General features: G+C 37.8%; 1 protein-coding gene and 1 long non-coding RNA gene across 14 annotated transcripts in view; both read right to left on the reverse strand.

Moving 5' to 3' along the window:
- Positions 1 to 241: 241 nt before the first annotated feature.
- Positions 242 to 7437, reverse strand: LOC111597646 (myocyte-specific enhancer factor 2). 13 transcript variants are annotated; one of them, XM_030225033.1, is made up of 9 exons: positions 7155 to 7437; positions 5771 to 5974; positions 4677 to 4935; positions 4009 to 4107; positions 3603 to 3733; positions 2470 to 2639; positions 1967 to 2373; positions 1537 to 1605; positions 242 to 476 (listed from the first exon to the last, which is right to left on the reverse strand). In XM_030225033.1, exons 1-9 carry the CDS (start codon positions 7206 to 7208, stop codon positions 256 to 258), a joined length of 1614 nt encoding a protein of 537 aa, XP_030080893.1. In that variant the 5' UTR covers positions 7209 to 7437; the 3' UTR covers positions 242 to 255. The 13 variants fall into 13 exon arrangements, with proteins under 13 accessions (XP_030080893.1, XP_030080888.1, XP_030080887.1 ...); XM_030225028.1 differs by having other exon boundaries at positions 4596 to 4935; XM_030225027.1 differs by having other exon boundaries at positions 2470 to 2636; positions 4578 to 4935.
- Positions 7438 to 15979, reverse strand: part of LOC115483357 — a 54017-nt gene continuing 45475 nt past the window's right edge. The window contains exon 5 of the long non-coding RNA XR_003944322.1: positions 7438 to 7624. This is a non-coding gene — a long non-coding RNA (uncharacterized LOC115483357). The remainder of the gene's footprint in view (positions 7625 to 15979) is intronic.

Below are 15979 nucleotides of genomic sequence, written 5' to 3' on the forward strand. Positions count from 1 at the left end.
CTGCTGTTGTTGTTGTTGTGGCCCATAGCCCACGGCCAGATGTTGGCTGTAACAGTCATAGCCGCTGCCACGCCCATAGCTGGCAGCACTGTGAAACACGCGTTGTGCAGCATTCTCTTTGCGTGGAGGCGGCGGCATCATGACCAGATCATTGTCACAGCTGCTGCTACTGCTAACTGGCTTCCTGTTGCCACTGTGATGTTGCTGGTGTTGCTGTTGTTGTGGCTGTAGCTTGTAGCTGGCGCCACGTGCCGGCTATGTACCCCAGCCGCCAGATATTCTTGGCCTTTTGTGATTGGGCGCATCGTAGTCGCTCAACTGTTGTTGTTGTTGATGTTGCTGTTGTTGCTGTTGTTGCTGCTGTTGTTGCTGTTGCTGCTGCTGTTGCTGTTGTTGCTGCTGCTGCTGCACAGTAACCGCTTGTAGGCGCACATCCTGCTCGCCATTGGGCGCACCTGCGTTTAAGATAATAAAATCTGTTAACCTATTAGTTGAGCTGCACTGATTGCATATGTGTGTGGCACGGGCAGGCGGCAGGCGGGGGCTTTCTTTGTTTTTTTTTTAAGCCAGACGCAGTGGCATTCAACGCCTGGCAACTCATGTCTATGTGTGTGTGAGTGTGTGTGGGTGGTGTGTATGCTGTGTGTGTGTGTGTGTTAAATGAGCGCACTTGTTAAACTCAGCTTAAGTAGTTAACTAGCTTAAGTTAACTAATGGTTAGTGAAACAGTAATCAAAACAACAAGGCAGGCAATTGTTACATTTCTTTTTTTTTTTTTTTGTAAAAAGTAAAAATTTGCTTCAATTTGACAATTTAGTCTGTTGAAAAGTATGGGGAAAATCAAAAGATAATCTACAAAATTTTGCCTGTGTACGTGTCAGAGCTGATAAACAATCGATAACTACCGATACATGACGTATATAAGAATTTATCGATCAATTAAGTCTACAATTCCGCATTGTACCCACTTTATCGATTAAGATTGATTGGCTAATATACTCGAAAATCGATATGTATACTAAATTACTTTTATCGATATCAAAGATTTACAATTTGTAGTATTGTAATTCGATAAATGTTAATGAAAATATTAAGCTCAAAAATTGATCGATTTTTTACAATTTTTGTATTGTAGTCGTAGACAAAGTTAAGTGTAAATATAGTTTATAGATAAATATATAATCGAAAATGCATCGATTATTGAAGATACTTAATCTATAGTGGATGTTATCGAACGAATGGCAAAGTTAAAAATTTAATTATGCGAATATCTAAGCGATTTATTGATATATTATTGAAATCTTCGATAACTCTTGATAAGACAAATCCCCAATGATATTCCTGCAATCGACAATTTTATCAATATGCCAATCAGCTCTCTGATGTTTGTATGAATGAGATCTTCTCAGATATGTTTTTCTTTGTACGTGAAAAAAATGTATGAAAAATATATATTTGCATGTGTGTTCGTGTATGTTTTCTGTATGTATGTATGTATGTATTTATGTTTGTTTGTGTGTGTTTTGGCCAATTTACCGGCAAAATTCCATCTAGGATTATGTCCCATAAGCGCGCGGTACGGATATCCTTCATACTTATCATGCCCTAAAAATTGTCATATAGTTGTTGTTGGTTAATCAAAACGAACAAAAATTGTTTTGTGAGGCAGCAGCAATAGAGGAGAAGAAGAATCGATAAATAAATGCGACTGCACACGTCACAGAGCGGCACAAGCGGCGTATGCGTAATAATATTAGATTAAGCATACGCCGTGTGAGCACAATTTTGTTTTTGATTTATATATATTTTTTTTCATTTTCTTTTTCTTTTTAGATAGCATTAGAGAACATGCCGCAAAAACACGAAAACTTTCTAAATTAGTAGAAAAACAAAGTTTTTTTTAAATATTTTCTTGCGGATAAAAGCTGATAGGAAAATTTGGAAAAGTAAATAGTGTGGGACATACCTGGTGTCGGTGTTATGTGACCTGTTGAGGAGGGCCGCGAATTGGGCATGACCAGATGCTGTTGCGAATGACTTAGGACGCTTAGATTGGTGGCCTGTTCCGCACTGCCATTCGTGCCGCCGCCACCGCCGCCGCCGGGCGTTAAAACCCCGGCACCGCCCAACTGTGTGATGGCATTGATGGCTGTTAGGACGCCCGTTGTTGAGACATTGCTGCTGGTGCTGCTGCTGCTAGAGCCACTGCCCGTGGACCCGTTGCTGTTATGCTGATGGACACCACCACCACCACCGCCGCCACCGCTGGCCGAGAGATCACGTGGCGGCGATTGCGGTTCCGCTTTGACCTTGATGGAGACGGGCGAACTGGCGGGCGGCGGTGTGCTATTCGAGACAGCCAGATGCGATAGACTGCAAGGCAGATTATGATGTTGGTCGCCGTTAAGTGTTTGCCTGCTGGGGCTGCTGCTGCTGCTATTCGCCGGGCTCGGGGCCTGGACTACCCACCTAGTGTGCTGCACGAGACCCTGATGCCACTGCGGCAGGCCCATTATATCCGCGCTCATGGCACCCGATTGCGAAAAGTCCTGCGCCCCAAACGTATAGCTCGCCAGCGGCGGCATCGGTGTCTGCAACGTCACGACCGGCGTATTCAGTGACGTCTGGCTCTGGCGCTGCTGCAATTATCAAAGCATAGATCAGTCTTAGACTTATGACTTAGGCATAAAGTCATCAGCTGTGGCTGAAGAAAAGCTCTTACTGCTAATCAAAAATATATAGTCGATCTAGTTGCAAGGATTACAAAATCTAATGAATATTCGTGGATTTAAAATGGGAGAAATTGAGTTAATATAGTGTATACATATAAGTATATACAACTATAACCCCAGATGCTATAAATACTATAAGTTACTATAAGTTAGTACTTTCCCAGTCATTTATTCCATACTTTTACAAATGCTTTATAAGGCAATCCCTTTCTGACATACTCTTTAAGCATACATTTCAATTATTTATATTCTTGGAATTGAGAGTTCACACAGTTCTTTGAATTTGTCTTGGCTTAGATACTTTTTCATGGTTATCAAGTTTAAAGCTTTAAATACTTCAATTTTAGTTTGTGACTAGCTCAGGTTTTTTTCTGTTCATTTACTCCACAGTCTTCTTTAAATTCATTGCATAAGATATCTTACATTATTCAGTGTTGCATAATTATAGAATGGAAAGGCCTGCACTGCACACAGTTTGAGCTTACAGCTCATAAACATTATATAATGCTTTATACTAAATGCGCTTATGTAATTTAGTAGTCACACGACGCTTATACTAGACTCTTTGAATATATATAGTGTTGCATAATATAATAAAGGCGTTCTTTTATTTATAAGTGTTGTATAACACAAGTAACAGTAAGGGCTAAAACTAAAAGTTTGTCAAATTTCTCGACAAATTTCTCTAAATATAAGGCTAAAAACATTTCATGCTTTGCTTATAAAAGTTTATCATTTTTGACTGAAAGAAAGCTAAAAACTACATTTCATACGCGTCTTTTCATACACCCTAACTATAATCTAACAAGATAATATTTTACTCTCATTTCTTCAACACATATTTTTAAGCTTAAAGAGAGCACAACTTACATCTGCATAGGCAACATCGTCCGCTGTCGCTGACATATTCGGCGCTATGGTGGGCGGTATTACGACACGCAAATTGGAAGCTCTGCCATTCTGGCTGCCCGGCGATTGCTGTTTAATGGGCAAATGATGCGCTGCAAACATGTTGTTCATTAATTGTTAAGTAAATATATAATAGATGGATGGTCCACTGTCCACACTGTGATTAAGTGTGTAGAAGTGGCAGATTAGGAAGGGGCCGTAATCAAGAGAGGGCGTGTAACAGTTTAAATCACAATTGACTAAAAACTCAGCTAATTGTATGTGTTATGGATATGTGTGTTTATGTGTGTGTTGACAAGTGTCTGTGTGTGTGGGTGTGTGTGTTTGGTTCCCTTATTGTATTATGAATATTGTCAATTATGCCCACCTATGCCAGGACTGGGACCTGGACTGGGTGATCCCACAAGCGGCGAATGTGAATGTGGATAACCGTTTGACATCTCCAACATGGTACCCGATGGATAGACTGATGTATGAAATATATAAAGAATATATATATGCAATAGTTTTTTTTTATCAGAAAAGAATTGGGGGAAAACAAAATTGAAAATCAAAAACAAAAACAATTTGCAGGCAATATTAGAGGTAAGAGAGTAAGAAAGTAAAACCCAAAATGGTTGTTAAGTCTGCCTAAATAACGAGTTGTGCATGCAAAAGGAAAAAAATAAAGTAGCTAGTCATGAAGTAACGAGTTAATTCTGCTCCCTACGACTAATTGAGGTCACTTTGTGTAGGAAAACAAACAAAAGACAAGACAAAACCAAATATGAAATAAAAAAAGTAACGAGTAACGTGTAGCGAGTAGCGAGTGGCTAGTAACGAGCAGCGGGTAGCGTGTAACGAGTTCAATTTAACAAATAAAAGAAATACAAACAGAAACAGTAACAGAAATTGTAATAAATGAAAAAAGTTGTGCACCCGAGTCACTGTACTAACTTATTAAGGACATCCCACCTGAATCCGTCTCCGAACTCGATGGACGTGGGCTGATGTTTGTGTGGGACATTTGTGGGCTGGCCTGCAGCAGATTCTCACCGTAGGAGCCCGGCACTGGCACCGATACTGGCAGCGTGTAGCTCGGATTTGGCATGGGTCGATTTGGTGCACCACCACCGCCACCTCCTCCACCGCCGCCGCCGCCCGTAACACCGCCAATGGTCATTTGGTTGCGCTGCATCATATTCTGAAATTCCTCGTCGATCTTATTGTATTTGGCTTCGGTGCGGGGTGTTAGCGTATAGTCGGCCTCCGCTTCGGGTGAATCCGGTGACATGACGCCGTTTTTGTTCTCCTTCTGCAAATGACAACAGTGCGAGGGAGAGTGAGTGAGTGAGAGCGTGTGCCAGAGAGAGAAATTTGTGTACTCGTAATTGGCTGCGACAGAATGAGACAAGGGTGGGGGTGCACTTGGCACTTGACACGTCGCCGCTTCGTTGATGTGCTAAATTATGTAAATCTTGTCTACGCTCTGCACGGCATTAACATTACAAAACAATTTAAAAGGCAGCAAACAAAAGACAACAGCAACAACAACAACGAGAAGAGCCGCGACAATGCCCGCATTAGAAATGCAAAATACATTGGCGTCTACATCAAGCGTCCCACTAGGCGCTTCCGCCTGACCCTTAAAAGCTCTTTGTTAGGGCTCAAGACGAAAAACGTTTGGTTGCTCAGTTGCATAGCTCTTATTGTTATTGTTGTTTTCTTTATTGTTTTGTTTGTATTTTCCGCGTGGCTGCTGCGCTTTCACAGCTCACTTGACTTTTCATAATTTTATGCAAGCGCCGCGCGATAAATATCGATAGCTGCATAATTAACAAGCAGCGAGTAGCAAAGGAAGAACACACAAACCACGAATAGCTTGTATAACGAGTAACAATTACAACGAGTAGCGTTTATAATAACTAGCGAGTGTAACGAGTAAACGGGTGAAAGCAGCGAGTAACGAGTAGCGCGTACAAAGCATAGCGAGCTTAAACAGTTGAGCTGGAATTACATAAGTACCGAATATAACGAGTAGCGAACACAACACGTAATAGATGTACCGAGTATCAACGTACCGAGTATAGCGTATGCCGAATAAATACCGAGTATAACGAGTAACGAGCGTAATGGGCAAATTAACTCACCTCAATGATATTCTTGTTAGTTAGCGATTCGTGTGGCTCATTGTATTCGGTATATTTGAGCAATACACGATCCATATCGGTGCTGGCATATTGATAGAGCTTATTGCTGGACGAGAAGATGATCAGCGCTATCTCGCAATCGCACAGCACGGACAGCTCGTAGGCCTTCTTCATAACGCCAAACTTGCGCTTGTTGAAGGTCACCTGCGGGTGAAAGAGAGAAAGGGAGAGGGAGAGAGTTCGGTTAATATGAAACAAAAGCGAGCCAACAAAATTGTTCACAATTGGCTGTTCAAATATTTATGGGAAATGTAATTAGAGGCTTCGTCTCATAGTCGAGCACTAACTGCGATTGGTAATGAATCGATTATGGCCAAGTCAAGGCGAGAGGCCAACTACGCTGTTGTTGTGGCTGTCAGTTATGACGCGTTTACGACTTGGTTAGGCATTAACCTTTACGATGCCGCCAATGTCCTCTGCATGAAAGGGTTTCAATCACCCAAGCACGCACACGACACGAGCGAATGGTTCATTTGAAGCAAAGCAACAGTTAGAACAAAGCTAAAGGGCAGTTTGCATGTGTGTGTGTGTGTGGGTGGGTCAATTAGAACTAGTTCATTAAGCATGAAGAAATGTTTTTTTTTAGCGAACATATTTTACTGGAATTTAAATTGTTTGAAATTTTATAGGAACTAGAGTAAGCAGTATAGAGAGTATATAGAGTTCTTTGTTGGTTCTTACTATGAACTATGAACTAGATTCATATCTAAGTTTTTTTTTAAATGAACAGAATGCTTCAAGATTTTATTGTTGCCTGACGGTTTTTACATCTAGTTCATATTTGTTTGACTTGTTAAATAACTTAGTTCTTTGGAAACGAAGCTCTTAGAGCTTAATGCGCTAAAAAGCTTTTAGATTAACTTAAGAACGACAACAAGCTTTAAGTAGAGAATAAAAAACTTTAAATGTCTGGGCAAAAATTAAAGAACCTTTATACAGGTTTCAAGTATATGTGAAAAGAACTACGAGCTTCAAGAGCAAGTTAAATATATTTTTTTGATATGCGAGAGTTCATGATTAGAATTAGTTTATAGCTGCTTACTCCCATTATGAGAGCGAAATATGAAATTAAAGAGCAAACAGACTAAGCAATTTCCATAAACTATTCCCGCAAGCTTTTCTCAAGTTCAGCTATAATTGAGCTACATTTGGTGTGCTTCCCGCCTCTTCGGCATTAAGTTGAAGCCCCTTGAATTGTTTGCAAATATATTAATTAATAAATTTCTAGGCATTCTTGGCTAACTTTTTACCACAAAGAAACTGAGAGTTGCTTTAATATTTAGTGTACGCCACGGATATTAAGTATACGCAACGTTTCACTCACCTGTCGATTGCGTTCATCGGTGATGCGTGAAATCTGAATTTTTTTGCGACCCATGGCAACAGATTTCGATTTGATACACCCAAATGCTGTTGACAATAATAATATTTCCTTATTGATGTTGCTGCTTGTTGTTGTTGTTGTTGTTTGTTCCACTTCCTGTTGCTGCGGTTATTGTATTAGTGGCTGACTGAAATGTAAGGCAGCAGTTAGCCCTACTCCTTGTTGCTGCTGCTGCTGTCGCTGTGGCAAACGTTGGGCATATTATATATATATATTTATTCACTCTGATCTCTATTTATATATATATATATATATATATATACATATATATAGTTATGTATATAAGTGCTGGACGGTTTCTCGAAACGGCAAAGTGTTTGTTTTTCTTTTATTTGTTTTTATTTATTGTTTGCTCTTGTGATTGTATATTTATATATATTTGTTGCAGTGTAAAGTGTATTCTCAGGTATCTGCAAAAGAGTGAGAAAAATAGAAAATAAATTAATATATGTATATATAAACAGGTGAATGGGCAGCTGTGCCCAGCTAGACTATTCAACTCGAGCTTAACCCATTTGCCCGTTGACTTCAAAAGATGCGCCTGGTTGAGCAGGCAGGCAGGCAGTGGCTCAACTTGTTGACGCTTCATTGGCCACGTGCCGAAAGTTCAATGCACCTAACTTCGTCTAAGCACTCTGCTCCAGAAGCTGACCTATTTTTTTTGTTTTGACCTAATCCTATTGGCCAGATTCCTTGAATTAATTGATGCTCTGCTGCGCTATGGCATTGCAAATCCTTTAATATGTTTTTCTCCTTTTTTTGCCTTGGCTCTAGCCTTCGCCCTTTATAACATGCGGTTCGCTGGACACGCTCTCACGCGTGATTAGCACCGTTTGCCTACGCGCACGCTTTGATGTCCTTCAGGTGTCACCCACACACACGCACACATACACACTGTGACGCCCACCTACGCACAACCACAACAGGCCACACGCTTTCTACATTATGTATTCATCAAAACAAAAGGCAAGAAAAAAAAACAGAAGTTGCAAATCGAAAAGTTTTTGATTTGCTTTTAAAAGAAAAATACAAATTCATAAAAAAACAATGTTATTGAAATGAATTCTTATGAAAGTAAATCTTATTAGACTTTTAAATTGTTCAAATATTAACTCATCAGACATAAATATGAATGCAACATAAAGATGATCAGCTATACAATTTCCTTGAGAATCGTTCAAAAACTGAAGAATTTGCATTACATTTGCTTTGTTAACATATTTTAACTTAACATAGGCATTGCCTGTTGTGTTCAGTTCAGCCAATATTTTGCAAAAGTTTTGCTTATGTTATTAACATTTACTTTATCTATTTAAGCTCTTAATTTACGTCTGATCCATTAACAACATTTCTATGTGTTACTATGTGTTAGATGCCGCTGTTAAGTTCGCACTATTATTTTAATATTTGTTACACTCTGTTAAGCAATTCGTTTTATGTTGCTGTGATGTAAGCTCTGTTATACTCTCAGCAACATTTTATGTAACATTTCTAAATATTTTAATAACATTACTATAACAGATTTGATATTAAGAAGACATCAGGTTAAGCAAGGAATGTAAATATGTCAATTACCTTAAAACAGTTACAGTTCACATTTCATACCAATGTTAAGCAACTGTCGTTATCTAATTCACTATTTGCCAACTTTTTAATGCTCATTCAGAGCTATTTTTGGCACTTTAATATACCCATTTTGTGTGGCGCTTAACTACAGGATATAAAATAAAACAGACGCCTGCGGCTACTGCCAAGGCACGTGGCTGAAAAACGCGACTAACATCTTAGAGCAGTCTCCATTAGCAAACACACACACAAACACACACACATTTACACCCTCTGTCTGTGTGCGTGTGTCTAACTGTGTAAACATGGCAATTCTTGTTGCTTGCCACGGCGGGAAAGCGCAAATTTCCGAGTGCGAGTGCCGGAAATCGAGGCAGATGAATTTCAATTGCTCCGCTTGCCTCCCGTTTGCCGTTGTTCCTTTTTGTTGTTGTCGTCAACTCTCCCTTGCGCCCGCTCTGGCTTTCTCTCTTTCTGTGCGTTGCTGGCTTGTTTGTCCTACGGCCAGGACAACGTGGCTGCCAAGGCAACGTTTGCTTAAAAACGAGCGAGCCTCACGCAGCAACAACAACGACAATGACGACCTACGCAATATGTTTCAGCTTTCAACCCTGGCCTACCCTGCTGGGGTACGAGCTGTTGGATTTGTTTGGTCGCTTCAACCTTGGCGTACGCCCAAATAGGGAAACAGGAACCAACCCAAAAAAAAAAAAAAAATAAAACTCGATACAACAATGATTATGTGGAGCGTGCGTGCGTTTTGTATGCTTTGTCATTATTATTGAAATAAAAGAAAGAAAAGCGAAAGAACTACGAATTTTTGTGAGTTTGTTGTCAATAAATCGATAGCATATCGATAATGCGCGAATGACTCGACGATCTGCTCTGATAAATGCAATATATATACATATATATATATATATATATATATATATATACATAGTTTGGCTAGCTAGTCATTTAGTTTTGGACTTAGTCATTGCAGTTACTTTAGCTATTAGTCAGTTAGTGCAGCGTACCTTTTACTTTTCGCATTACACATACGCAACGTTGCACAAAGTGGCTAGCTAATGAAGCAGCCCACGCCCATGCCCACCTGGCTGGACACACAATCAATTTATAAACTTATTAACTAGCACAGACACACGCCCAATCGAAGGCAAATAAAATACTTTCGAGTGCTATCCAAAAGCAATTAAGATACATAATTAGTTTGATGAAGTGCGTCAGGTAACAAATTGCGAAACACACAAATGCACAAATGCGTTCGAGCAACGAGAGTAAATTGAAGTAGGTAGAAGCGGGCTACAGATAAGGCATAGAGAGCTTTCGATTGGTAGAAAATGAGTTTGAATTGGATTATTATATATTTTATATACTAAAAACTTACATTTGAGATTTTAGAGTTCTAAAAATTTCTATAAATAAATATATTTATATTTAGCTCAGAGTGAAAACATGGGCAAATACTTTGGATTGATCTAGTTTACTATATTAAATTTAATATATTTTAATATATATAATTAAAACTATTTTTTGCAGCAGTTCAAGCCCTATACACAGTTTTTAGCATATATATCTTAGATAAATATATATAAATATATAAGCTCTGCACACAGAGCAAACAAAGTTTAGTTTTGGGTTACACAAAACCACAAAAAAAGCCCAAAAAAGTTGCCGTCTTAATTAAAAGTGAAAAAAGTGCGAAAACTTAATCCCACGGTCTACGGGTCAAACAACAAATATTGACATTAAACAGAAAATCTATTGACTCAATATTGATGGTAAAGTGTTTACTAGTGATCTCCGTCGAGGGCGATAGCATTGATATGGGTACCTTTATAAGTCATTAAACCACTCGACTGCGGCTATGAAGCCTAAATGTTACTCAGCTCCCATTTGTATATATATATATATATGTATATTTAGTGAAAGGGCAGCGTAACGATAAAAACTAAACGCACACAAATCGAAGCTCAACCTCTAAATGGTGATAAGGACCCGCATTGAAACAACAACAACAACAACAGCAACGTCAACAAAGAAGAGAAATGCGTCACAGAATAGCACGAAAACATGAATAATTGAAGCTGCTTAGCGGTTGGGCCAGAGGCGCCCCAGAAATGAGGTAGGCGGGACAGTTGGGAGTGTCGAAGCGTCGCCTGGCAGCTGGCAATTAAAGCGTGTGTACGCTACGTGTGCGTGTGTGTCTGTGTGCTTAGCTTATTAAATTCAAATTAATTCAAATATTCGATACGCTTCGAATTTCAATGCAAAAAAAACTGCAATGCGAGCTTAACTTATAGCTGGCACATCAAAGATACAAATACAGAAGAGCACGCAGCAGGACATAAAGAGCAGCATAGGCAACATCAGCTCATCAAACGTTTGAATTACAAATTTATAGCATACTTATGAGCGTCAGAGTTGAAGGAGGTGCAATACTAGGAGAAGCAGCAGCACTTGAAAAGATGGTAGATCTAAGATCTTTAAGGCAAATTATCATTGCAAATTTATTTTGATATATACATATATATACATATTTATATATATATATAAATTTATAGAAAAAAATAATTAATTTAAGTAACAAATTGAGTGGAATGGAAATATTAAGATATAGTTAGTCAATATTTGACTGTGCAGAAATAAATAAATCAAGCTTAAAATATGTATAAAGTTGATTAGAAATTAAATAGTCAGAATATCAAATGTTCTATCTAGAACAAATTTGAATTTACGATATAAACTTAAGTGGAGCTATATCAAGACACATCCCAGAAGACTAATGCGCTCACAATGATATCTTGTCATCAGCAAAATAGACAGAGACCCAAACATGCTAAGAGTCCTTGAAGAAATGTAGAAAGACAGTAATAGATACTAAAGCAGGCTAAAAAAATTAGCTAAATTATTATTTTTATTTCAAATTAGTTTGGAATGTAGTGCAGACCTTCGCTCCAGGCCAAACTGATATGTAGTTTCTTATACCTTGATATTAATTCTTTCGTCTTTTCTGCTTTCTTTCACTTGTTATACCCAATACTCATTGCTAATGGGTAATCAGGGCATAACCTTAGCTAAGGAAATGATTTACCATGTAGCGGTAGCGATAGCACAGAGCGTAGCAAGAAGATGAATTGACAAAATATGTATTTGTTTTTATTCTCATTGGAATAATCAGCCATGATTGTTAGAACAAGTTATTATATTATAGCTAACAAACTATATAGTACGTAGTATAACTTCAAAATACTGAAAACTAAGTGTTCGATTCAGGTCAGGAATTTAAGCCCGCATCTCCTTTAGCTTCAATTGTGACTAAAGCAATTCGACAATATATACAACTAAGTTAATATATCTACTACATACTTCAAATATGCAACTGCCCTCTACTCCATCAACTATTGAAACCTACAAGGAACATAACTTGACAAGTGTTTTTTATTCACTATTCAATCATTTCCGATTGCTGCTGCTGCTGCTGCTGTAGGTGCTTATCAATGCGATGGGCTTATCAAAATCTGCATTGGCTGCCGCACTTCCCGCTCAGCTGCTGGTCAAGCGATTAGATTGTTGGAAAACAAAAACTTACTTCAACTGCCGAAAACAAATACAAAGGAAAACAACAAACAAAATGTAAACCTAGGTAGCTATAAATCAAAATGACACGTCCCAGGAATGCGTGTAAAGGTGTAAACGTGTGTTTTCTGTATTGTTAGCCAAAAAATAAGAAAAAACGTTAAGTAAAGCAGAAACAGCAAAGCTTTGCTAGGTAGCTGCACAAGTGTTAACTGTGACTAATTGCAGGTAGCAGGCGACCAGGTGAGCTAATCAACCCGGACACACGCCAAAGTGTTGGCGCCCTGGGGTCAAAACTTAACACAGTTTGTTGCTGCAACAATTAAACAGTTGCGGTTGCAACAACTGCGATGCAACTTGACTGGGTCAGCGCCACTTGAGCACACAGCCAACAACAACAACAACCGCAGCAGCAGCAACAACAAAAACTATACACAAAGGAAGGAAGGAAATTAGTAAGCGATTTTTTGTTTTTCGCAGACAGCAAAAGGATGTGTTGCTGCTGCGATTGCATGTGTGTCAAGATTTTGTGGTTTTTCTGCTTCTTCTTGATGTTGGCAATTAGAAGTGAGCCGCACATTTGCGCCATTTTTAATTGGCCCAAAAGTTATGGCCAGCAGCGACTGCCTACTGATGCTGGCAAGACAAAGCCAGAGCCAAAGCTTTGCAGTTCATTAGCCAAACAATCTTATGCTTGTTGCCTTTCTATGCGATTTTCATGTATAAACGTTTTCCTTAGTTGCAGTCAAGTCACAAACTCATAGTTCCAATTGCACAAGAAAAACATAAGAAGATAGCCCTTAAGCCAACTTTGCATAGCTCTTTATTTTCCTGCTTTGCCTTTTTTATTTAGCAGCTGCCTTTCTATGCGATTTTCATGAAGCTTAAACTAGTTTTTTAATCTAATATACAAAGAAAATTTTAGAATTATATAAATTTCTACAAGGACTGTATCGTGCTTTCCCACTTTTCTTATCGCTTTTCTATGCAATTCTCAAAATCAAATATCTTTTACTAATACTTATATCAAGTGCTGTAGTTACATTCAAATGACAGCCCAGACACTGTGACTCCTCTGCTATACTATATGTATATATGTACAACACATATATATATATATATATATATATATATATATTATTTTATATACATATGTAGTTCATTCGCTCGATTAGCAACTGAAGTTTTTGCTTTAGTGATTCACTTTGTAGTAGGTATACATTTTTTTCTTTATTGTTCGGGGTTTCGTGGTTTTCCTTCGATGAGGCATCTTAAATAAATAACATTAAATGTATCGCTTGCAATTAGCAACAAATTTGCTGTGCTGCCGCTGCTGCTTACGATTAACTGCAATTAATTTATGCAAATTTTAAACTTTTCCGTATTATTTTGGATGAATGAACTTTTGAACGAGTTGGAATACCAGTTATGAAGTTGAGCTGCTGCTGCTGCTGCTCTCGGCACATTTGAAACACACACTCATATAGTCAGATACCTTTCATAAATTGCAATTTTATTACGGCTTCAAAAAACGAAACAAAATAATAATAATAATATTAAGAAAATAAACACAAAATTTATGAACACGTATTTAAATATTTATTATATGAAATTGTTCTTGTTACTGTTGTTGTCTTTATAGAGTTCAGTTTTTCGATTGATTCGAAATTCTTGCTGTAGGCAAAGTCTCTGCCGCATTTCACTTTCGATCTGTCAGAGATTAATCAACTGCTGCTCAGTGCTAATGTGTTAGCCAATCAACGCATATGCGTCGTCGTTGGCTCCAATCGTAAATCTTAACTTAATTAACGACACGCGCGCGCCGACGCGTTTTAAAACGCAGCTGAAACGCGTCGTTGCCGCCGCTATTGAGCCGCAGCGAACAGAAGTTTTGAAGTTTTTAGTTCCGCTAGGCTTTGACGCTCGAAATTGGAGACCAGAAAAATGAAAAAGATTTTCAACACAACTTGATTATGCATGCTTGAGCATATATCTATATCGAGTTGCGTCTGTTGCTTAAGATTGTTTGTTATAAAAAAAAATTATATATGAGTAGAAAGATCTAACTATTCAATAAGTATTGCAAATTTTGATTTTCAAAAACTAAAAATTGCATTGATTTAGACCTTAATCTCTCATTCGATGAGCTCAGCTCTAAATTTTGATAGATATCTCTATAATATTAACACCTTGTCAAACTTGGCTGTACAGAAGTATACGAAATCTGCTGAGGAAAATATCACCTATGTTGATATTTGATTTCAGCGGGGATTTTCGACTTTGTTAATCTTATCCCTATTTTATGCCAACAAGTTAGGTTATTTTCAATGCTTACTTAACTTAAGATGACTATGAAAGGCCTATACTATGCTACAATTGAGCAGATAAAGACGGCATCGAAGGAGCTGTAAGATTATAATAAAATATATTTTGAAGTGCTGCGAAGATTGGAAAAAACCTTGACAATTACTTTGAATAAGTACTTAAAATTTAAGAGCAAAAAACGATAATTTTTAAACAGACTTCGTATATATCGCAATGTAGTTTAGATATATAAGTTATGTATTACTTCTGATATTTTGCACAATTTATATATGTTTTTGAACTCATCTATAAAATTTCTCTTTAATATTCAAGTCATAAAAAGCATTGATAACAAACTTGATATTATTTCAAAGAACAACTGGCAGAACTTTTTGGCAAAAGGAAAGATAACTAACCTAAGTGTATGGTGCTCTCGCTCTATCTGCTTTGCAACTGGCAAACAATTTTCAATTGCATTAACAATGTTCTCGATAACATTGAAGACACCTGAGAGTCAAGGTTGCTCTTACTTTGCCAAAGCACGCGTTCTATGCTAAAGCAGACTGTCAACTCTTCTCCCACACCTCCTGCTCCTGCTACACACAGCACCTCACGCGCGACTCGGCAATGTTATGATATCTTATCTACACCCGCACACACACTCGCTTTCAGATAGTGTGAAAGAGAGTGAGAGCAAAGAAAAAAAAACCAAAAAAAAAACAAATTTTATTAAACTAATAATAATAATAATAATCATTAGGCTATGACACAATCGCAACAACAACAAAAATCATAAACTCAAAAAACAATTTGGCAAATATGAATATATATAGTGTATAAGTACACACATATACTTGTATATATATATATTTGTGTGTAGCTACCTTTCTTGTGCGTTTTGATAACAAACAAAAAACACTCTCGCTCTCATTTCAGATAGTGCGACAGCAACAACAACTAACACTGCCTTATCTTAATAATTTCTAGGGCGATACAAAATAAAAATTCGATTGCAAATTTTGTTATCAAAAAAGCAAAAAAAATTCAGAAACAAAAACACAAAAAGAAAAAATTGAAAAGTTTCTTTAGCCAAATTATTGATTGATATAAAAGCGAACGAATAAATTTCATTTGACTCTGTTTTAAGTTTTTTCATTTCATTTTATTTACTTCTCGTCTTTTTTCGCGTTGATAGTTGCTCAGCTGGCGGCCTAGGGCAAAGGTTTTGCCTGCTGGGTTGGTCAACAGAGACCCCCCACCACTCTAAAGGTTCTTGTCCACTTATGCTATCAGATGAGAATTATCTAGTGGCT

This window comes from Drosophila hydei, unplaced genomic scaffold (assembly GCF_003285905.1).
Source record: "Drosophila hydei strain 15085-1641.00,03,60 unplaced genomic scaffold, DhydRS2 tig00008122-arrow-pilon, whole genome shotgun sequence".
NCBI classification, from domain to species: Eukaryota; Metazoa; Arthropoda; class Insecta; order Diptera; family Drosophilidae; genus Drosophila; species Drosophila hydei.

Coding starts and splice junctions, on each gene's coding strand:
- LOC111597646 (XM_030225026.1), bottom strand. CDS start 7,208: ATGGGTCGCAAAAAAATTCAGATTTCACGCATCACCGATGAACGCAAT. Junction 2,640..3,602: donor ACGATGTTGCCTATGCAGAT/GTAAGTTGTGCT, acceptor TGATAATTGCAG/CAGCGCCAGAGCCAGACGTC. Junction 2,374..2,469: donor GGTCTCGTGCAGCACACTAG/GTGGGTAGTCCA, acceptor TCTGCCTTGCAG/TCTATCGCATCTGGCTGTCT.